The sequence below is a fragment of the Ochotona princeps genome, chromosome 26 (genome assembly GCF_030435755.1).
Source record: "Ochotona princeps isolate mOchPri1 chromosome 26, mOchPri1.hap1, whole genome shotgun sequence".
Taxonomy (NCBI): Eukaryota; Metazoa; Chordata; class Mammalia; order Lagomorpha; family Ochotonidae; genus Ochotona; species Ochotona princeps.
The window spans coordinates 17766466-17781529 of record NC_080857.1 but is presented as its reverse complement, the minus strand read 5'-3'; the positions used below and the strand labels follow the sequence as shown (position 1 = coordinate 17781529).

At 44.2% G+C, this 15064-nt stretch overlaps 1 protein-coding gene across 11 annotated transcripts in view; it reads left to right on the top strand.

Moving 5' to 3' along the window:
- Positions 1–15064, top strand: part of TTLL5 (tubulin tyrosine ligase like 5) — a 216119-nt gene that overhangs the window by 35730 nt on the left and 165325 nt on the right. For 10 of the 11 annotated variants that reach the window (XR_009244284.1, XM_058655595.1, XM_058655600.1 and 7 more), the window contains exons 10-12: positions 8671–8772; positions 10486–10577; positions 11326–11433. Coding sequence is in view for 10 of the 11 variants with exons in the window: in XM_058655595.1 (XP_058511578.1) it covers positions 8671–8772; positions 10486–10577; positions 11326–11433 (302 nt within the window). In the remaining variant the exon portion in view is untranslated. Of the gene's footprint in view, positions 1–1907; positions 2007–8670; positions 8773–10485; positions 10578–11325; positions 11434–15064 lie in introns of those variants that run through there. The other variant, XM_058655605.1, reaches the window with a different exon arrangement.

Genomic DNA, 15064 nt, shown 5'->3' with positions numbered 1-15064 from the left:
TCTTGAGGTGGTTTTTAACTTTTAAAGTAATGTAATTTGTAAAATTAAGTTCAACTATAATGACTTAAAGTTTTGTTTCCCATATCTGCAGAATTTTATATGTAAGGGTGTTTTTTATTTGTTTTTCCAAACCCTTTACATTGCTTAAAATCAGTACATGGCTTTGCTATCCCTGTTATTTTTATTTTTCCTGTGCAAAGCTAATTTTTCCCTGCCCAGCTATCCTGAAGTTTCCTTTACATATAAAGGCCTTGGTGTCACCCAGCTCAGCAGTTTGGGAGGTAGCTGTCCTATCCTAGCAGGTATGACAAGTGAAACAGCCTGGTGTGTCAGTTTATGCCACCGTGTTTTGGAATGGCATCTTAATGGTCTCACATACCAAATTTTTGGGTTCAAATCCTGTGATTCTCAAATGCAGAGGGAGAGAGCTGGTTAACCGGATCTTCCTGGGTGTTGAGCTGTGTCTCCCATTCACCTCTAGGTGGCAGTGGCTGCATTTTTAAGCCCTGTCTTGGCCTGACTAGGTAAACCTATGTTTGATCCCTGGAAACACTGGCTGCCACCGAAGCCCCTCAGTCCGGGCCTCCTGTTTTCTGAACATTAAACCTGGGGAGAAGGACTGAACATGTTCTGGTTGTTGTAAAAGGCCAGACCAGGCATCTGAGCTTGAAGTAACCACCAGCTGTCATCAGGTTTTCATAGCAAGCATGTTCTCCATAGGCTCTGCACTATGAATTGTGCATAGACAAAACTGGATGTAAATGCCTAGGTATTGTTTTAGATAGAATCCAGAGGAAAGGGAAGGTAAAATGTACCCCCTGGCTTCTGCCCAGGTCTCTCAGATGCTGAGGCTCTCCTATCCTGAGCCTCTCCTCTCCTCCATGCACCCTCATCATGCCTCAGCTCCCAGCTCCCCCAGCTCCACTGGGAGCTGATTATGGTCTGCTGCATGCTAGGTTGCTGAAACGGAGAAAAGATTTTGAGGTTATAGCTCCCGGGCACTCCAGGTTAATCAACCAGTGTGTTTTGTATGACGTTCAGAGATCCTTCACCCCAATATCCGCAGCCCTATTTATGGGTTAAATATGGCACAGTTTTAAGGGCTTCATGTTGAAAGCTGTACAAACATTTACTATACAAATTACTTTTCTTTTTAAAGACTTATTTATTTTTGCTGGAAAGGGATTTACAGAGGAGAGAGGAGGAGAGACAGAAAGATCTTTCATCCACTGGTTCACTTCCCAAATTGCTGCAAGAGCCAGAGCTGAGCCAGTCTGAAGCAGGAGTCAGGAACTTTGTTCAGGTATCCCAATGCGGGTGCAGGGTCCCAAGGCTTTGGGCTGTCCTCGACTGCTTTCCCAGGCCCGAGACTGGGAACTGGATGGGAAATGAAGCAACTGGGTATGAACTGGCACCCATATGGGATGCCAGCGCTTGGAAGGGGAGGATTAACCAATTTTGAGCCATCACACTGGGCCCTATTATACAAGTTTATACAGTCATGCTAGTGCTTCAGCTATCAGTTTGTATTGAGTTACTGAATTGAGTAACTCACTTCTTTTGCTGACAGCAGGAACTGAAAAGGATTATGTTTAAAAATTCACATTTGTACATGTACGCTTATATACATCTACACATGCATATAGTGAATCAGTGGATGCTTTTTCTCCAAATAATTATGAAAAAGCTTGTAGAAACCCAAACTACATTGAACCCAACACCACATTTTATTTTCAGCTGTCTGGGGAAGTTTCCCTGAAAGCAAGAGTGAGTGGCAGAGCTTTGGGACGGCTTTGCTGCGGGCTGGCACAGGGCGTGGGGCTGGCTGCTTGCCGGAACCCTGCGAGTACAGTGTGTTCCATGCACTGACCTCACTGTGCCTCTGTTCCTGCTTCTATACTCACTGTGTGTCTCATGCCACCCTGCATCTTTTTCGCCACCGGTGTCTGCCAGACTGTGTCACTATCTTGGGCAGTGGCCTCTAGCCACTCGCACCTGTGTGTCCAGTAAGTGTGGTCCACCTGTGTTGTATGTGGCTCAGAGCAAAGAGAACCAGTTCAGGAGGTCACTGGGTCACTCACTTGACAGGTTTCAGGAAAACCATCGTCTTGCCTGAAGAGTTGGAATTGGAGGCCCACAGTATTAGCCTCCCTCTTTATAAAAAAAGGTTTTTATGTGCTAGCATTTTGGGCCTCAGATTAATGCAAGAGGTAGAAAGATGAAGTTTCTTTCACCAGAAGTTCTCTTGTATAAATTCTTTACCTCCTTACACTTGTCAACAACAGTGGAACCAGATTGGTTTGTATGTGGGTTCAGCTGTTCTTGCTCTGTTCACAGCAAAAGCAGGAGCTGTCTCGTTGTTTTATCCTGTGTGTTTGAACTGTTGAAGAGGGGGCGGCGTGAATTGTCTTTTGGGGATTCAGGTCCCAGCCTCTTTGGGGTCCTGCAGGAGGGCCCCTGAGCAAGGCCTTGTTTTTGAATTTCATGTGTATGTGTGTTGCTGTTTCACACCAGCAGAGGACACTCAGCCTCCAGACAGGGGTGCCACTGTGCTCCACCAAAATGGTGTTGGTTCCTCTTCCCATGAGGAATAGAACCCAGAATGACTCTGGATTTTACAGTCATTAGGTGGACCCAGTATTGGGTTGAAATGATTTGACACAAAGCTCTTTTTGAGACAGAGCTGATAGCCAACTTTTCACTGAAATAGGAAAAATAAAAAGTGTAAAAACAAATCCAAAGAAAATTGAGTTGAAAACCAAATGTATTGTCTGAGACCCAACGAAAAGTGTAAGTGGCAGTGTGGGGGACATGTGGGGGCCCCTGCAGGGAGCTGAGGGCCCGCCCCCGAGGCGGGGATGGGAAGAGAGGGCTCCAGAAGGTCCCAGGCAGGCCTGCCCTTTCTCGGCCTGGAAACTGGGCAAAGACCCCAGAGTGTTGGTCATGTGCCTGCCTGTTCCCCACCCCCAGTTCCTTCTTCAGTAGCCCTCCTTGCTAATTAACACTGGCTCCGCAGGGATATTTACCTTTTCTCCGCTGGATTCCTGTGGTTTAGAAAGAATTCAGGTACTTGCTGGTTGCCAAGGAATTCAGATTACCTCACAGGCTGCACACGGTCCAGATTCTGCCACAGCAGCAAGTGGCGAGGGGTGGGGGTAGACACCGGAGAGAGAGGAATCCCTCTGCAGCACTCATTGCCACCCGCCCTGGCAGGCTGTGGCTGTTTGTGCAGTTTGAGTCATATCTTCTGGCTCTCAAGGCAGAGGATCAGGCTGGTAATCCCCTCCCAGACGGCTCTGTAGGGCGCTGCCCCGTCCCTGCAGTGCCTTGGCAGTCTCCCCCTGCAGCTGGTTGACAGGCAGATCAGAGAGCTCGTGGGCCTCTCATCCTCTCCCTTAAGATCTTTCTGGGTCAGGCCAGGATGAAACCCAGTGGCTGCTGGCAAGGCTGATGGAGGTGCTCTTTCTTCATCATCCAGGCCTCACCGACTCAAGAGTGGCTGCACCTGCTGAAAGATAACTTGGGGCTCCTGATGTCTGGTGCCACCTTTTCTTCGTATGTTTGTAGTGAGTGTTCATTAGAAAATCCAACTACCAAAAACTGCCTCACTTTCCAACAGCCAGACTATCTGTAACAAGAATGTAGGTGTCTGATTCTTAGAAGGACAGGGGAAGAAAGGCCAGCAGATCTGTAACTGTGCTTCCCTTCTCCCCATGGTTCTGTAACGGTGGTAGCTTTGGAACAGGTGCAATTCAGAGGCTCTTTCCATTAACTCTTAAGTTCCTACTACGGACACTCCGCTCATGACAGGATTGTGTTCCTGGAAGTCCACTGCCAGCTGGAAACCCACTGGGCATCCTAGCTCAGCAGTGCAGTGCCTCGGGGGAGGGAGTGTTCGTAGTTTCTCCTGTGACTGCAGGGCTACTGTGGATCTCACGTGCTGCCGCTACCCCACAGTGTGAGAAAATACTGTGCTGCGTGTTGCTGGCTCAGGAAACATCAACATTCTACTGGGTGTGTGTTGTTTTTGCACTGTCCTGAAATGGGAAAGTTGTCAGTTGAACCATCTGTAAAGGCTTAACATTTGAATCCTTTCTTCTTACAGATACTCCAAGTTTAGACAGATTGTTATCAATGTCATCATTAACAGTGAGAACCATTAGAACCATTCCTAGGCTGCAGTTTCAGAATTTATTGTCAGAATATAAGTGTAGTCAGAATAAGGACAGTCTGTATTTGTTTTCAGTGTTGTTTTAAAAAAATCGTGTGTGTATATATGTGTATTGTTCTGCCTTCATGAATAAGCTGCAATGTAGTGCTCAGGGTTTCAGACTGAGCAGAGAAAGCAGCCTCTTCATGGAGCCAGAGTCAAGGATGTGCTGCTCCCTTGGGAGAGCTGTCCTCAATGCTGATCTGGTTAGGAGGCAGGTTGAAGACCTAGTGCATGATGTGTCAGCCTCCCTTAAGATGCATGTTTGCAGACTTGCTTCTGGGGCGTCTAGTAAAGGGGCAAATCTCTGGCATTGTTGATAATGAAGCAAATGTGTGGAAGCTTTCAGACTTAAATAAGGTGAAATTTGATAACAGGTGCAAGTCCAGGTCAGAGGTGACACAGCTGAGTGCTCACAAGTACATTTGCTGAAGAGTGTTGGTCAGGTGGAGCCTGGAGAGGGAAGCCGGAACACCCATGTGCCATCGGAAGGCGTTCCCTGTTCATTACTAGCCAGTCACTGATGTTGGCATCGCCAGACCTTCTGGTTTTGGGAAGGTGGCAGAACATGTGGGTTTTTATTCATCCTATATCCACAAATTCTGTTCTAATAGTCTCTATAATAAAAGGATCCATTCAAGGCGCCCATGTTAGATGCTGATTTATCCAGGCCCTGTAGTCTCCTCCATTCTAGGTAAATCTTTTGTCTTTCCTGGATTTCTGTAACCTTAGCATTTTTGAAGACCACAATCCAGTCATTTTGTAGGTTGTATCTCTATTTGGAGAGTTTCTCGTAATTAAGCCCAGTTATGCATTCTTGTCCTAGAGACATCGCAGAGGTATTGCTAATTCTTCATGATGTGTTGTATCTAGTGGCATGTGTTAGCTTTTAGTAGTGTTTGGCTACTTGATGGAAGTGATGTCTTCTTTAATATTCTACCATAAAGTGACTTTGTCTTTCATTTGTAACAGGTGTTTTATGAGGAGATAGTTTGAAAGCAAGAAAAATCTCATTCTTTATCTCAATTTCAGCCTGTTTCTGGCTAAAATGAAGTCGTGCGATAATGGTTGCCAAATGATGATTTTGTAATCTTTAGTTATTTGACATTTTACTGTCAGGGAGAACTTTCTGCTCTTCTGCTTATTTATTCATTTATGCCAATGACTTTGAGAATTCCTTTTTGACTTAATGGGGTATAATCCTGTCCTAGCATGATTCTCCCAGATTTTCCCACATTTGACCAATGGGAGCCCCTTTAAGCTGGATTTTATGTCTTCCTGACACATCCCCATCATTCTTTAAACACAAGATGTTTCAGGCTCAATTTGTTCTTTCTCTGACCCAGCCCTAGCTTCAACCATTTCTCTAAGGAACACTGTTTGCCTTTTAATGGAGAATAGTATTTGGAAATCAAGATTTGAGTGTTAGATAAATCCTGCTCTGGAGACATCTCTCCTCTTAGAGTGACAAAATACACAAATCTAGGAAATGTGCATGTGTGTATAGGTGCATGTACACGTATGCACACTTTAATATGTGTTTTTATATTCATCTGTGTTGAAAAGCAGACACCTATACTAGCACCTCCAACTCTAGCCCAAACCTTTGGTTTAGTGCCAGCCCAGTGGCTCAGCAGGCTGCTGTTCTACCTGTAAGCACTGGCATCCCATATGGTACCGGTTCATGTCCCGGCTGCTCCACTTCCATCCAGCTCCCTGCTTATGCTCTGGGAAAGCAGTGGAATGTGGTCTGAAGCCTTGAGATGCTACACACACGGGAGACCTGGGAGAACTTCCTGGTTCCCTATTTCAGACTGGCTCAGCTCTGGCCATTGCAGCCACTGGGGGAGTGAACCAGCACATCCTTCTCTCTGTCTTCCCTTCTATCTGTAAATCTGCCTTCTAATGAAAACAAATAGATCTTTAAAAAATTTTAAAAAGCCAAACTATGGGTTCTTTCTAGTTTCCCCCTTTCTCTCTCTGTCCTCTTTCTTTATGTGTGTGGTGTGTATCTCCTTTTCAATAGTGAAAAAATCTGGCTTCTGTTATCTGCAACAATGTTGATTTTTATTTATTTATTTATTTTTTATTACATTGCATTATGTGACACAGTTTTATAGGTACTGGGATTCCCCCCACCCCTCCCCAATCCTTCCCGCCATGGTGGAATCCTCCACCTTGCTGCATTGCCACAGTTCAAGTTCAGTTGAGATTCTTTCATTGCAAGCATATACCAAGCATAGAACAATGTTGATTTATTTATCCAGTTCCCTTGAATGTAATCAACCTTGACCCTGCTGAGCCACTGCCATGCTTAAATCACCTCCATGTACTGCCTCCAGGCTGTCTTCTTACACTCCCTGTCATCATCCTTTAATGGGACCTGGTTGTCATTGGGAAGGTCTCATTTTTCAGTTCTGGTCAAGTAATTAAAGTTTTTTTTTTAAAAGCTATTTATATTTTAAGAAACTATATATAAAATATATGTAGCTATGCATATGTATATATGTGTGTATGTACACACACACTGACCAGGACTGGAACACATGGAAACCAGGAGCCTAGTATCCAGGTCTCCCATATGGGTAGTTGGGCTCCAGGTACTTGGGTCCTCTGTCGCTTTTCCAGGAAACCACATCAGAAGTGGAATAGCTGGGACTTGAACCACGACTTTACTATGAGATACTGGCGTTGCTTAACTCAGTATGTCCTGGTGCTAAACACTATTAGTCTTTCCTTGCTGGGATTCAGAATAAAATGTCCTAGTCAAAAGGAAGATTTAAGAAGAAGAAAGGTGATTTTTTTTTTTTTTAAAGAATAGCCCTCTTGGAAGAAAGACAAGAGGAATGACAAATGTGTTGGGTACCAGATTCCAGCTTACCTCACACTCTTGCCAACCTGTTCTTGTTGACCAGGTTCTAAGAGATGAAAAGCCTCTTGGAATAGGACCTTCCCTCTCCCTCTCATTCTTTTTGGGGAGAGGACCGTGGTAGGTTTGTCACTGGGGTGCTGCTGTCTAGTGACATAGGCCACCTCCAGGGAGACCAGCATGGGCCGTTTTTGCATTTCACAAGAATTCAGGGGATGGCTGTCTTCCACCTGCTCCAAGATTCTCTGTAGGAGAAAGGTAGGGATGTGTAGGTTGGGTTTACTCATGGCAGAGTGGAAGGCTGGAAGTTAAAAAAATGACAGCTCCTAAAGTTTCTGGAAAAATCTTAGATTCTTCTCAAATGTAGACACAGTGCTCCTCAAACTCTTGTTCTTCTGCCATACATGTATGGTCAACATTTCTTTTTGTCCACATCCTTTCTCCTGGCCTTGTGTTTGTTTATTTTAGTGTTTTGGGTTTGGATTTTTTTTTTTTCTCACTTGGCTTTCTTTGGCTGTTGTGTATTTCTGTTACAGGGAATTAGGGAGCGGAGATAGTGGGTGGGTGAGAAGAAATAGAGAAGAGGAAAATTTTAAATGCTGACCCTTTAATGTGGTAAAAATTCATGTTGACTTCATAGTCTGGGTAAGCATATGTAAATAATTTGTAAATCATATGAAAATAAACTTGTGGCCTTTCAGTTTTTTTCACACACTTTGGATGTGTCTCTTGGGAAAAGCACTTTAGGGAAGGGTGATATGGTAATAGTGGTATGTAAACAGGGGTTGATATTTACCATCATCATTTGCCTTGAGTGTCCTTGTGTTGATATTGAACATCACTGGAAAGTTTTCTTTCTCTAGTGACTTCCTCTAGAGGAACATAGATTTTATACTTTGGTCTTCTTTTGACAGCAGTCCAGGATATTACATTGCTGCTCTGTTTTCAGTGGGCTCTGTGTTTAATCCCTCTCTCTTTTGCCTCCTCACCACAGGCAGGGTCTAGGCTCTTGTGCCTGGCCCCCCGTGTTTATGTTGTTCTGTTTTCTCTACTGTTCATGCTGCCATATCTGTCCCTTTACAGAAAATCTTATGAGCCAGTTCTGATCTTTTGATAGATGAGAGTTCTAATCGTACATATTGCTGTTCTGCTTTCTCTGCCCCTCCTCCCCTGCTCGCTGGAAATTTCTGTTTAATTTTATTAGCCAGACACAGTGTAGGCTCTCAGGAGGTGTTTCTTGGCCAGGGAACACCTGCCCCATCATCCACAGCTTCGTGCACACCGTTTGTTCCCCAGGTTGTGAATCCTCTGAGTTTTCATCTTCCTGTATGTGTATGGTTCTGTATAAGACCATCAGTTTTGGAATCAGGGTGAACTTGGGAAAGTTGCTTAATCTTCCTCAGTCACATTTAGAGTTGACAAAATCTGTCATCAAAATGAACTCTGACATTATGTATTTCATAGGATTGCTTCAAGTCCTTGGGAGATAGGGGCACTCCATATCTGTTAGTGAATGGTATCAGTGCTCAGTTTTGTTCTGCGCCACCTTCAAATCCTGTGCCTAGCATTTAACCTGCATCCTTTCCATCAGGTTTGCCACTGTGCGTTATGATCAAGGAGCCAAGAATATTCGGAACCAGTTCATGCACCTGACGAACTACAGTGTGAATAAGAAGAGCGGAGACTATGTCAGGTACTGGCCCTGCCTGAGCCTGAGATCAGGGAAGTCAAATTCAGGTGTGTGCCATAGAGGCAGAAAGTTAATACGCTGCACTGGAGTGTGTTTTAAGAGTTACAACATGCACAGGGTAGCTTTGGAAAGCTGTGCCAATGGGACGTTGTTTTGAAGTTCTGTGGCTCCTTCTCTTGCTTGCTCAGTTGTAATGTCACTGCTTCTCCCAGAGTTGTGTCTTGAGCATTGTCCCCTTTCACTTTTGACTTAGGGGTGGGGATTTAATAGACATTTGGAACTTTTTAGAAAGCAACAAATGAGGTCATTTCAGTGCTTGGCGAAACAGCCAAAGTTTTAAACTTTCTTGCACCCTTGGATCCAGCCATTCCGTTTCTAGGAATGTAGCCGTAAGATATAAAGGGTGCAGACACAGGACACAGAGAAAGAACACTTGTTATTCTGTGCTGGGGGAGTGGAAGAATTGGGTGACCAGGAAGCATACGTGCTTTAATTTCTTACTTAAATCTGTGAGATACCTAAAGTTGTTTATTTTTGCAGACAGTGGAGGAAATAGGAGGCTGTGATGTATACCAAAATGTTAACCATGTGTAGCCATAGTGGGTGAGGTTGTGCTCTTTGTTTTCTCCTCTGTGCGTTTAGATTTTTTTTTTTCTAAAACAAAATGCGCATATGAGCAGGGGAATAAGAGAAAAAAAAATTAAGGAAAGAAATGAGGCCATCTCAGAAAAGGATCCTGTGGAAAGGAGTAACAGCCCAGCTGTGTGGAAATATTCTTTGCTCTGTTTTCTTTCATCCCAATAATTTTGCCACAAAGTGGAAAAATAGAAAAGAAACCCAAACAGTTCCTTTCTACTCAGACTAAAAATAGGCACCTAACAGGTCCAAGGAAAGAAGGCAAAGGCAGCAGTGTGGGAGTGATTGAGCAGTTGCTGAGGCCACATAGATTTCATTAAGTGTCCTGTGACCTGCAATTGAATCGGTTAAACGGCAGAAAAAGTGTGATTGGTGGAGGCTGGGCTGTGGCAGGGAATCAGGGGGCAGTTGTATAATGCAATTTCCAGGTTGCAAAACACCCCCAGCCCCTATGGCGGGTGGTCTGCCCCGTTGGCTGCTCCACGGCTATGGCAGAGGTCTACTTCACTTTCACTGTTGTTTTAGGCTATTTCCCCTTCCAAAGCCATCAGGAAAGCTGTGTCTACCGCCCAAAGAGGAGGCAACTTGCTTCGGGTGCTAAAGCAATTCCATGTGGGATCAGCATATTAAAATCCTCCTCTGTTTTAGTGCACTAACCCAGCTCAGCTCCATGCTGGTCTCAAAGTGGGTATTTTATCGACCCCTGTGACATTTATATTAAATGCTAGCTCTGTGTTCACCAAATATTTCAATCTGCTAATTTATTTTAACTTTTTAAATTTGTTTACATTCTTCCACTGGTTACTTCTCCTTTTTCATAATGCATAATTTGGTTAAGAAAGAATTTGTCTTTCCCCCCCACACGCTCCAATAAAACAAAATCTATGTGTTTTCAATTCCATTAAAGAAATTGATACAAAGGAATACATTACACACACACACACACACACACACGTACGCACCAAGGAGAAGTTGGCGAGTAGAATTCACCAAAGTGAATTTTTTTTTTTTTTTAGTGAAGACTTGTTTCTGTAGGCAGGCCTTGTCGTGTCTATGAACTTGAGTTTTGATCTGTTTCAGTTGTGATGATCCAGAAGTGGAGGATTATGGGAACAAATGGAGCATGAGTGCTATGCTTAGGTACCTGAAGCAAGAGGGCCGGGATACAACCGGTGAGTAGTGGCGTGGTTCTACTTGGTGTCACTTTTTCCAGTGACTTACAAGTTGTTGGGAATAGTCTCCTCCTGACTCCTCCCCAAGTTCCCTTTTTCTCATTTCTTGTTGTGAAAAGTCTAACTTTTCCCTTTACTCTAGAGTGAATTTATCCTTGAAGATTGAACTGCTAACTAGGATTCTGTTAGTTTCTTACCCAGCAAACTTCCCATCATCTTAATGGGCCCCAAGTTCAAATCTTTCCAGGTGAATCACTCTCACTCCTATTGTTGAGGTGGTGCTGGGAATGGGCGGCGTGGAGTCAGCACAGAGCATGAAATCAACATGAGTGCTGCTGCTGAGTCTGGAGCAGAGCGGAGAACCGTGTGCCCAAGGAGCCCAGCTCTGCCTAAAGTGAAAAGAGTGGGAAGTGTGAGAAGGGCAGTGAGGCTCCTTTGGCGTCTTGTGTCTGTCTTTGGTCATAGGAGGGCACTGGAGTATATCTCCCCATGCTGGCATTTCTGTAGCATCCACTTGGAGAGTACACCCGTAGATGAGCACCCATGCTTTTGTAATCATATTGTGGTGTGGAACCCAGTCCATATGTGCTATCCATAAGACATCTATAAAGACTTAGGTTGAGCCTTAAGTCTACCATTAATGATAACTGTGAAATACATATTATGTCACTATAAATATTTGCAGAATTGAAGACTCTAATATTTCTTCATCCATTAAAAAAAAATGTTTTTTTGTTGCGTTTTGTAGCATTGATGGCCCATGTAGAAGACCTGATCATTAAGACCATCATCTCTGCTGAGCTCGCCATAGCTACTGCCTGTAAGACCTTTGTCCCTCATCGCAGCAGCTGCTTTGGTAAGGAGACTCAAGAAGCTAAACGTGTCTTACAGATAGGTTCTTGGGAAGTTGGATTGGGAGACTCAGTGACTCCACAGGAGTAGGTGATGTGTAGTGGGTTTGCTTTTCTATCTTTCTGAGCTTATATGGCATGCGCATATCCCACCAAGAGGCCAGTGGTACACCTAGGTAGGTGTCCCCCCAATGGTAACTGGCAGGACACATGGGGAGCAGGGATTGGAACTCAAGTGTGGGTGTCTTGCGGGGCAGTCAGCAAAAGTCTGCGACCAACTGTGCAAGGCTCAGCTCTAACAAGTATATTCCTTAGTTCTTTGGCAGCCAGACTGGGAACTGTTCCAGGAAGCTCTGGCTGGTACCAGTGTGTGCTTTCTCTCCCATTTTCCAAGGTCTCCTTTTTGTTTTAGCGTTCTTCCTGGTGGGCTCCTCCCCTCTCTTTCTGCTTCTTTCAACTGGGTTCCTCCCCCACTTCTCCTTCCTCTCTTTTTATTTCCCACCTTCCTTCCCTGCTGCTTCCCTCCCAAGTAGCTTAACTGCGCAAAGACTAATAAACAAACAGGCCACAACTACTGGACCAGGAAACATGTTACCTGTAGACGCACCAGGTGTGCCTGCAGCGCTCAGTGGGCCTGTGTATGTAGGCCCTCCGCTCGGCTATGAACTTGTAAATGATCGCTAGTACGAACGTCTGTAATGACTCTGGCTTTCAGCAGGTCTTAATCTGATATAAAGCACAGTAGGGCTGTTGGTGAGGAGTAGTGCAGGTGGTAAGGCTCTAAGTGTCACGGCAAGGTCAGGAGGCAGAGTGACAGGACAGTGAGGAGCGTGAGCTTCTGCACCTGATAGCTTCAGCTTGGACCCATGAGGCTCTCTGAATCTTTTTTTGACATTTCTGCAAGTTCCTTGACTCCTGTCTTCTCAACTATAGAATGGTAGTAGTGCTGGTGTCTACCTGCTAAGGGTGCCGTGATGATCTGTGAGGTGACGCATGGTGCGATGTCCAGTCCTTAAGTCAAACCAATGAAGATCACTTATTATTGTGTTTATAATTAGACAGTATAGTTCTTGATCTCTAGTAGGTTATTATAACAATCTGAATTTAAGGGGTACTACACAAAAAGAATTGTTAAGGTTTGAAAGTTTTAAGTAATGAATTCTTAAGTCCTAATTCTTTAAGACTGGGCTTAAGTACTGGTCAGACATCTTTGATCTGAAAATTCGAAGTCCTGCCCCATAAGGGATGTTTAACCAGTAAGGTGTGTGCACACATTTAAAAATCTGAACGATTTCCAAGTATGTAGGGTAGGAGATGCTGAACTTGTAGTGTACTAGCAACTTGGTGTGACCTTTACGACCACTGAGCATCTGATCCCAGCTGATTTTGTGGAATTCTATTTCTGTCTTTTTTTTTTCTTTTTTAAGATTTTAAAAATTTTATTTAAATTCAAAGTGACAGAGAGATAGAGATAAGAGAGAGAGAGAATGAGAATCTTCTATCTGCTGGTTCACTCCCCAAATGTAGCAATGGCCAAGGCTGGGTCAAGCTTGGGCCAAGAGACAGAAACTTCATTTGAGTCTCCTACATGGGTGGCAGGGGCCCAAATGCTAGACCGTCCTCTGCTGCTTTCCCAGTCACATTAGCAGGGAGCTGGTTCCGAACCGGTGAAGCTGGGATTAAACTAGCACTCTGATATGGGATGCTGGCATTGGTTCAACTATGGCTTAACCTCCTGCACCACAATTCCAAACGGTTCTCTTTGTTTGCCTTTATATCTTACAGTCTAACCAAATGGTGCTATAGCTCTGAGTATTCCATGCTTTTGTCTTTCAACGCCAAGTTCTGTCCATTTAGAACATTCTCTTCCTATTTGCATTGTGCACTCCTGTTTCCATATGGACTTCATTTGAGTCATTTCCTATCATATTGTGATAACTTCTTTGCATGTGTATTTTCCACCAGTCTATAAGCTTATCTGTTTTTACAGTGTTTATACATTATTTTTAACTACTTGAAAAACAGAGTGATGTACACCAACACACAGAGGAAGAGAGATCTTCCATTTGCTTGTTCACTCCCCACGTGCCCAAAATAACCAGTCTGGGTCAGGCTCAAGTCAGGAGCCCCAAACTCCATCTGATCTTTCACAAGGGTAGCAGTGAACTGCCAACTGTTGCTTCATGGGTACATTAGCAGGAGGCCACATCGGAAGCAGAGTAGTGAGGGACTAGAAGTGGGGGCACTCTTATTGGATGTTGTTGTCTCAATTCCAAGGCTCAACCAACTGAACCACAAACCGTCTTTGAATTCGTAATAGTTATTTATTGTGTCCCCTTTCCCACATTACCCTTTTTCTGCCAGACTCAATCATTTGTCATTTCCCTGGCCTTGCCAGGTGCTTCCCTAACCCTGTGTTTCTGCTTCTGCTTTATCCTGGGTCTAGCCTTTCTCATGTCACTATTCCTAATACATTGCCAACATCTTTGAAGATCAAGTCAAGTATCCCTTTTTAGGTGGCATTTTTCTTGGTCATTTGAGTCAGAGTTAGCCTTCCCTAACCCTGGTACTGTGTTCACAACCCTGGAAGAGTACCTGCCTGCTCCCATCCCTTGTGTCCGTTCATGCTGTACTCGCCCTCTTGGACTGGAAGCCCCTTGAGGACAGGACTCCGACTCCGGGTTTTGCCCCTGCACTGTGTAGTAGCATCCTTGCTGTTAGAGGCTGTTCAGGAAACTGTAGTTGATGAGTGGTTAGCATGTGATTTCCTTGCTTTCTGGTGGCCTGGCAGTTGGCTTCCCAGTGAATTCTGGTGAATCTGGAGCTTTAGAATGGCTGCCAACTGTTTGAGCATAGGTCAAAGCCATCCTGGAAGTGAGAGTTTCCTTTCTGCATCTGCTTGCCTCTTAGGTGGCAGCCCTTAGCATAAAACCTTTTCTTCTAAATTGTTAATCATAATTTTTTTTGTTTCCTTTTCCATTTGTTTTGTTGCATGAATGTCTTTGAAAAGCTCACGAATTGATTAAACTTCATGGCAGTAGGTAGCTGTAGTCTGTAAGAAACTGCCTTTCTCTGACCTCCTAAGAACATTTTATCTGCCTTGAGGCTCCTGTTTCCCTTCCTACTTATGTTTGATTTTAATAAACTGAGAGTGCATCTGGAGTTTTTTAAGTTGTTGACTGTTTTCTTGGCTTTTGTGGTTCTGATTCTGTTTCCTGTCAGCCCTGGGATTTTGTGTGCCTCATTAACCTCCCTCCCTCCCTCCTGACCATGAGATGTGAATGCGTATACGTGTGTGTATTTGTGCGAGTCTCTCAGCCTCCCACGGATGCCTAGTCTTCCCTGAAGTTTAAGTCACAAGGAGTAAGCTTGTTTTTAAGATTTGTTTTAGAGTAAATAAGATTTGAGAGCTTCCCAGAAGCTTTTGGCTAAAACAGAGCATTAGTGCTTTTAGGGGAAGACAGTAGCCTGGAGATGAGGTTCACTGTATTCTTTAGTGGTTGTCTCTGTCGTCTGGAAATGTCTGCCAGGAGCATGACGTTACTGGTGAAGTGTTGCTGCCTTAGCATTTCCCCCCAACCTAGTTCCTCATTCATTCATTACAAAAAAAAATTTTTTATTCATTTATTAACTTTC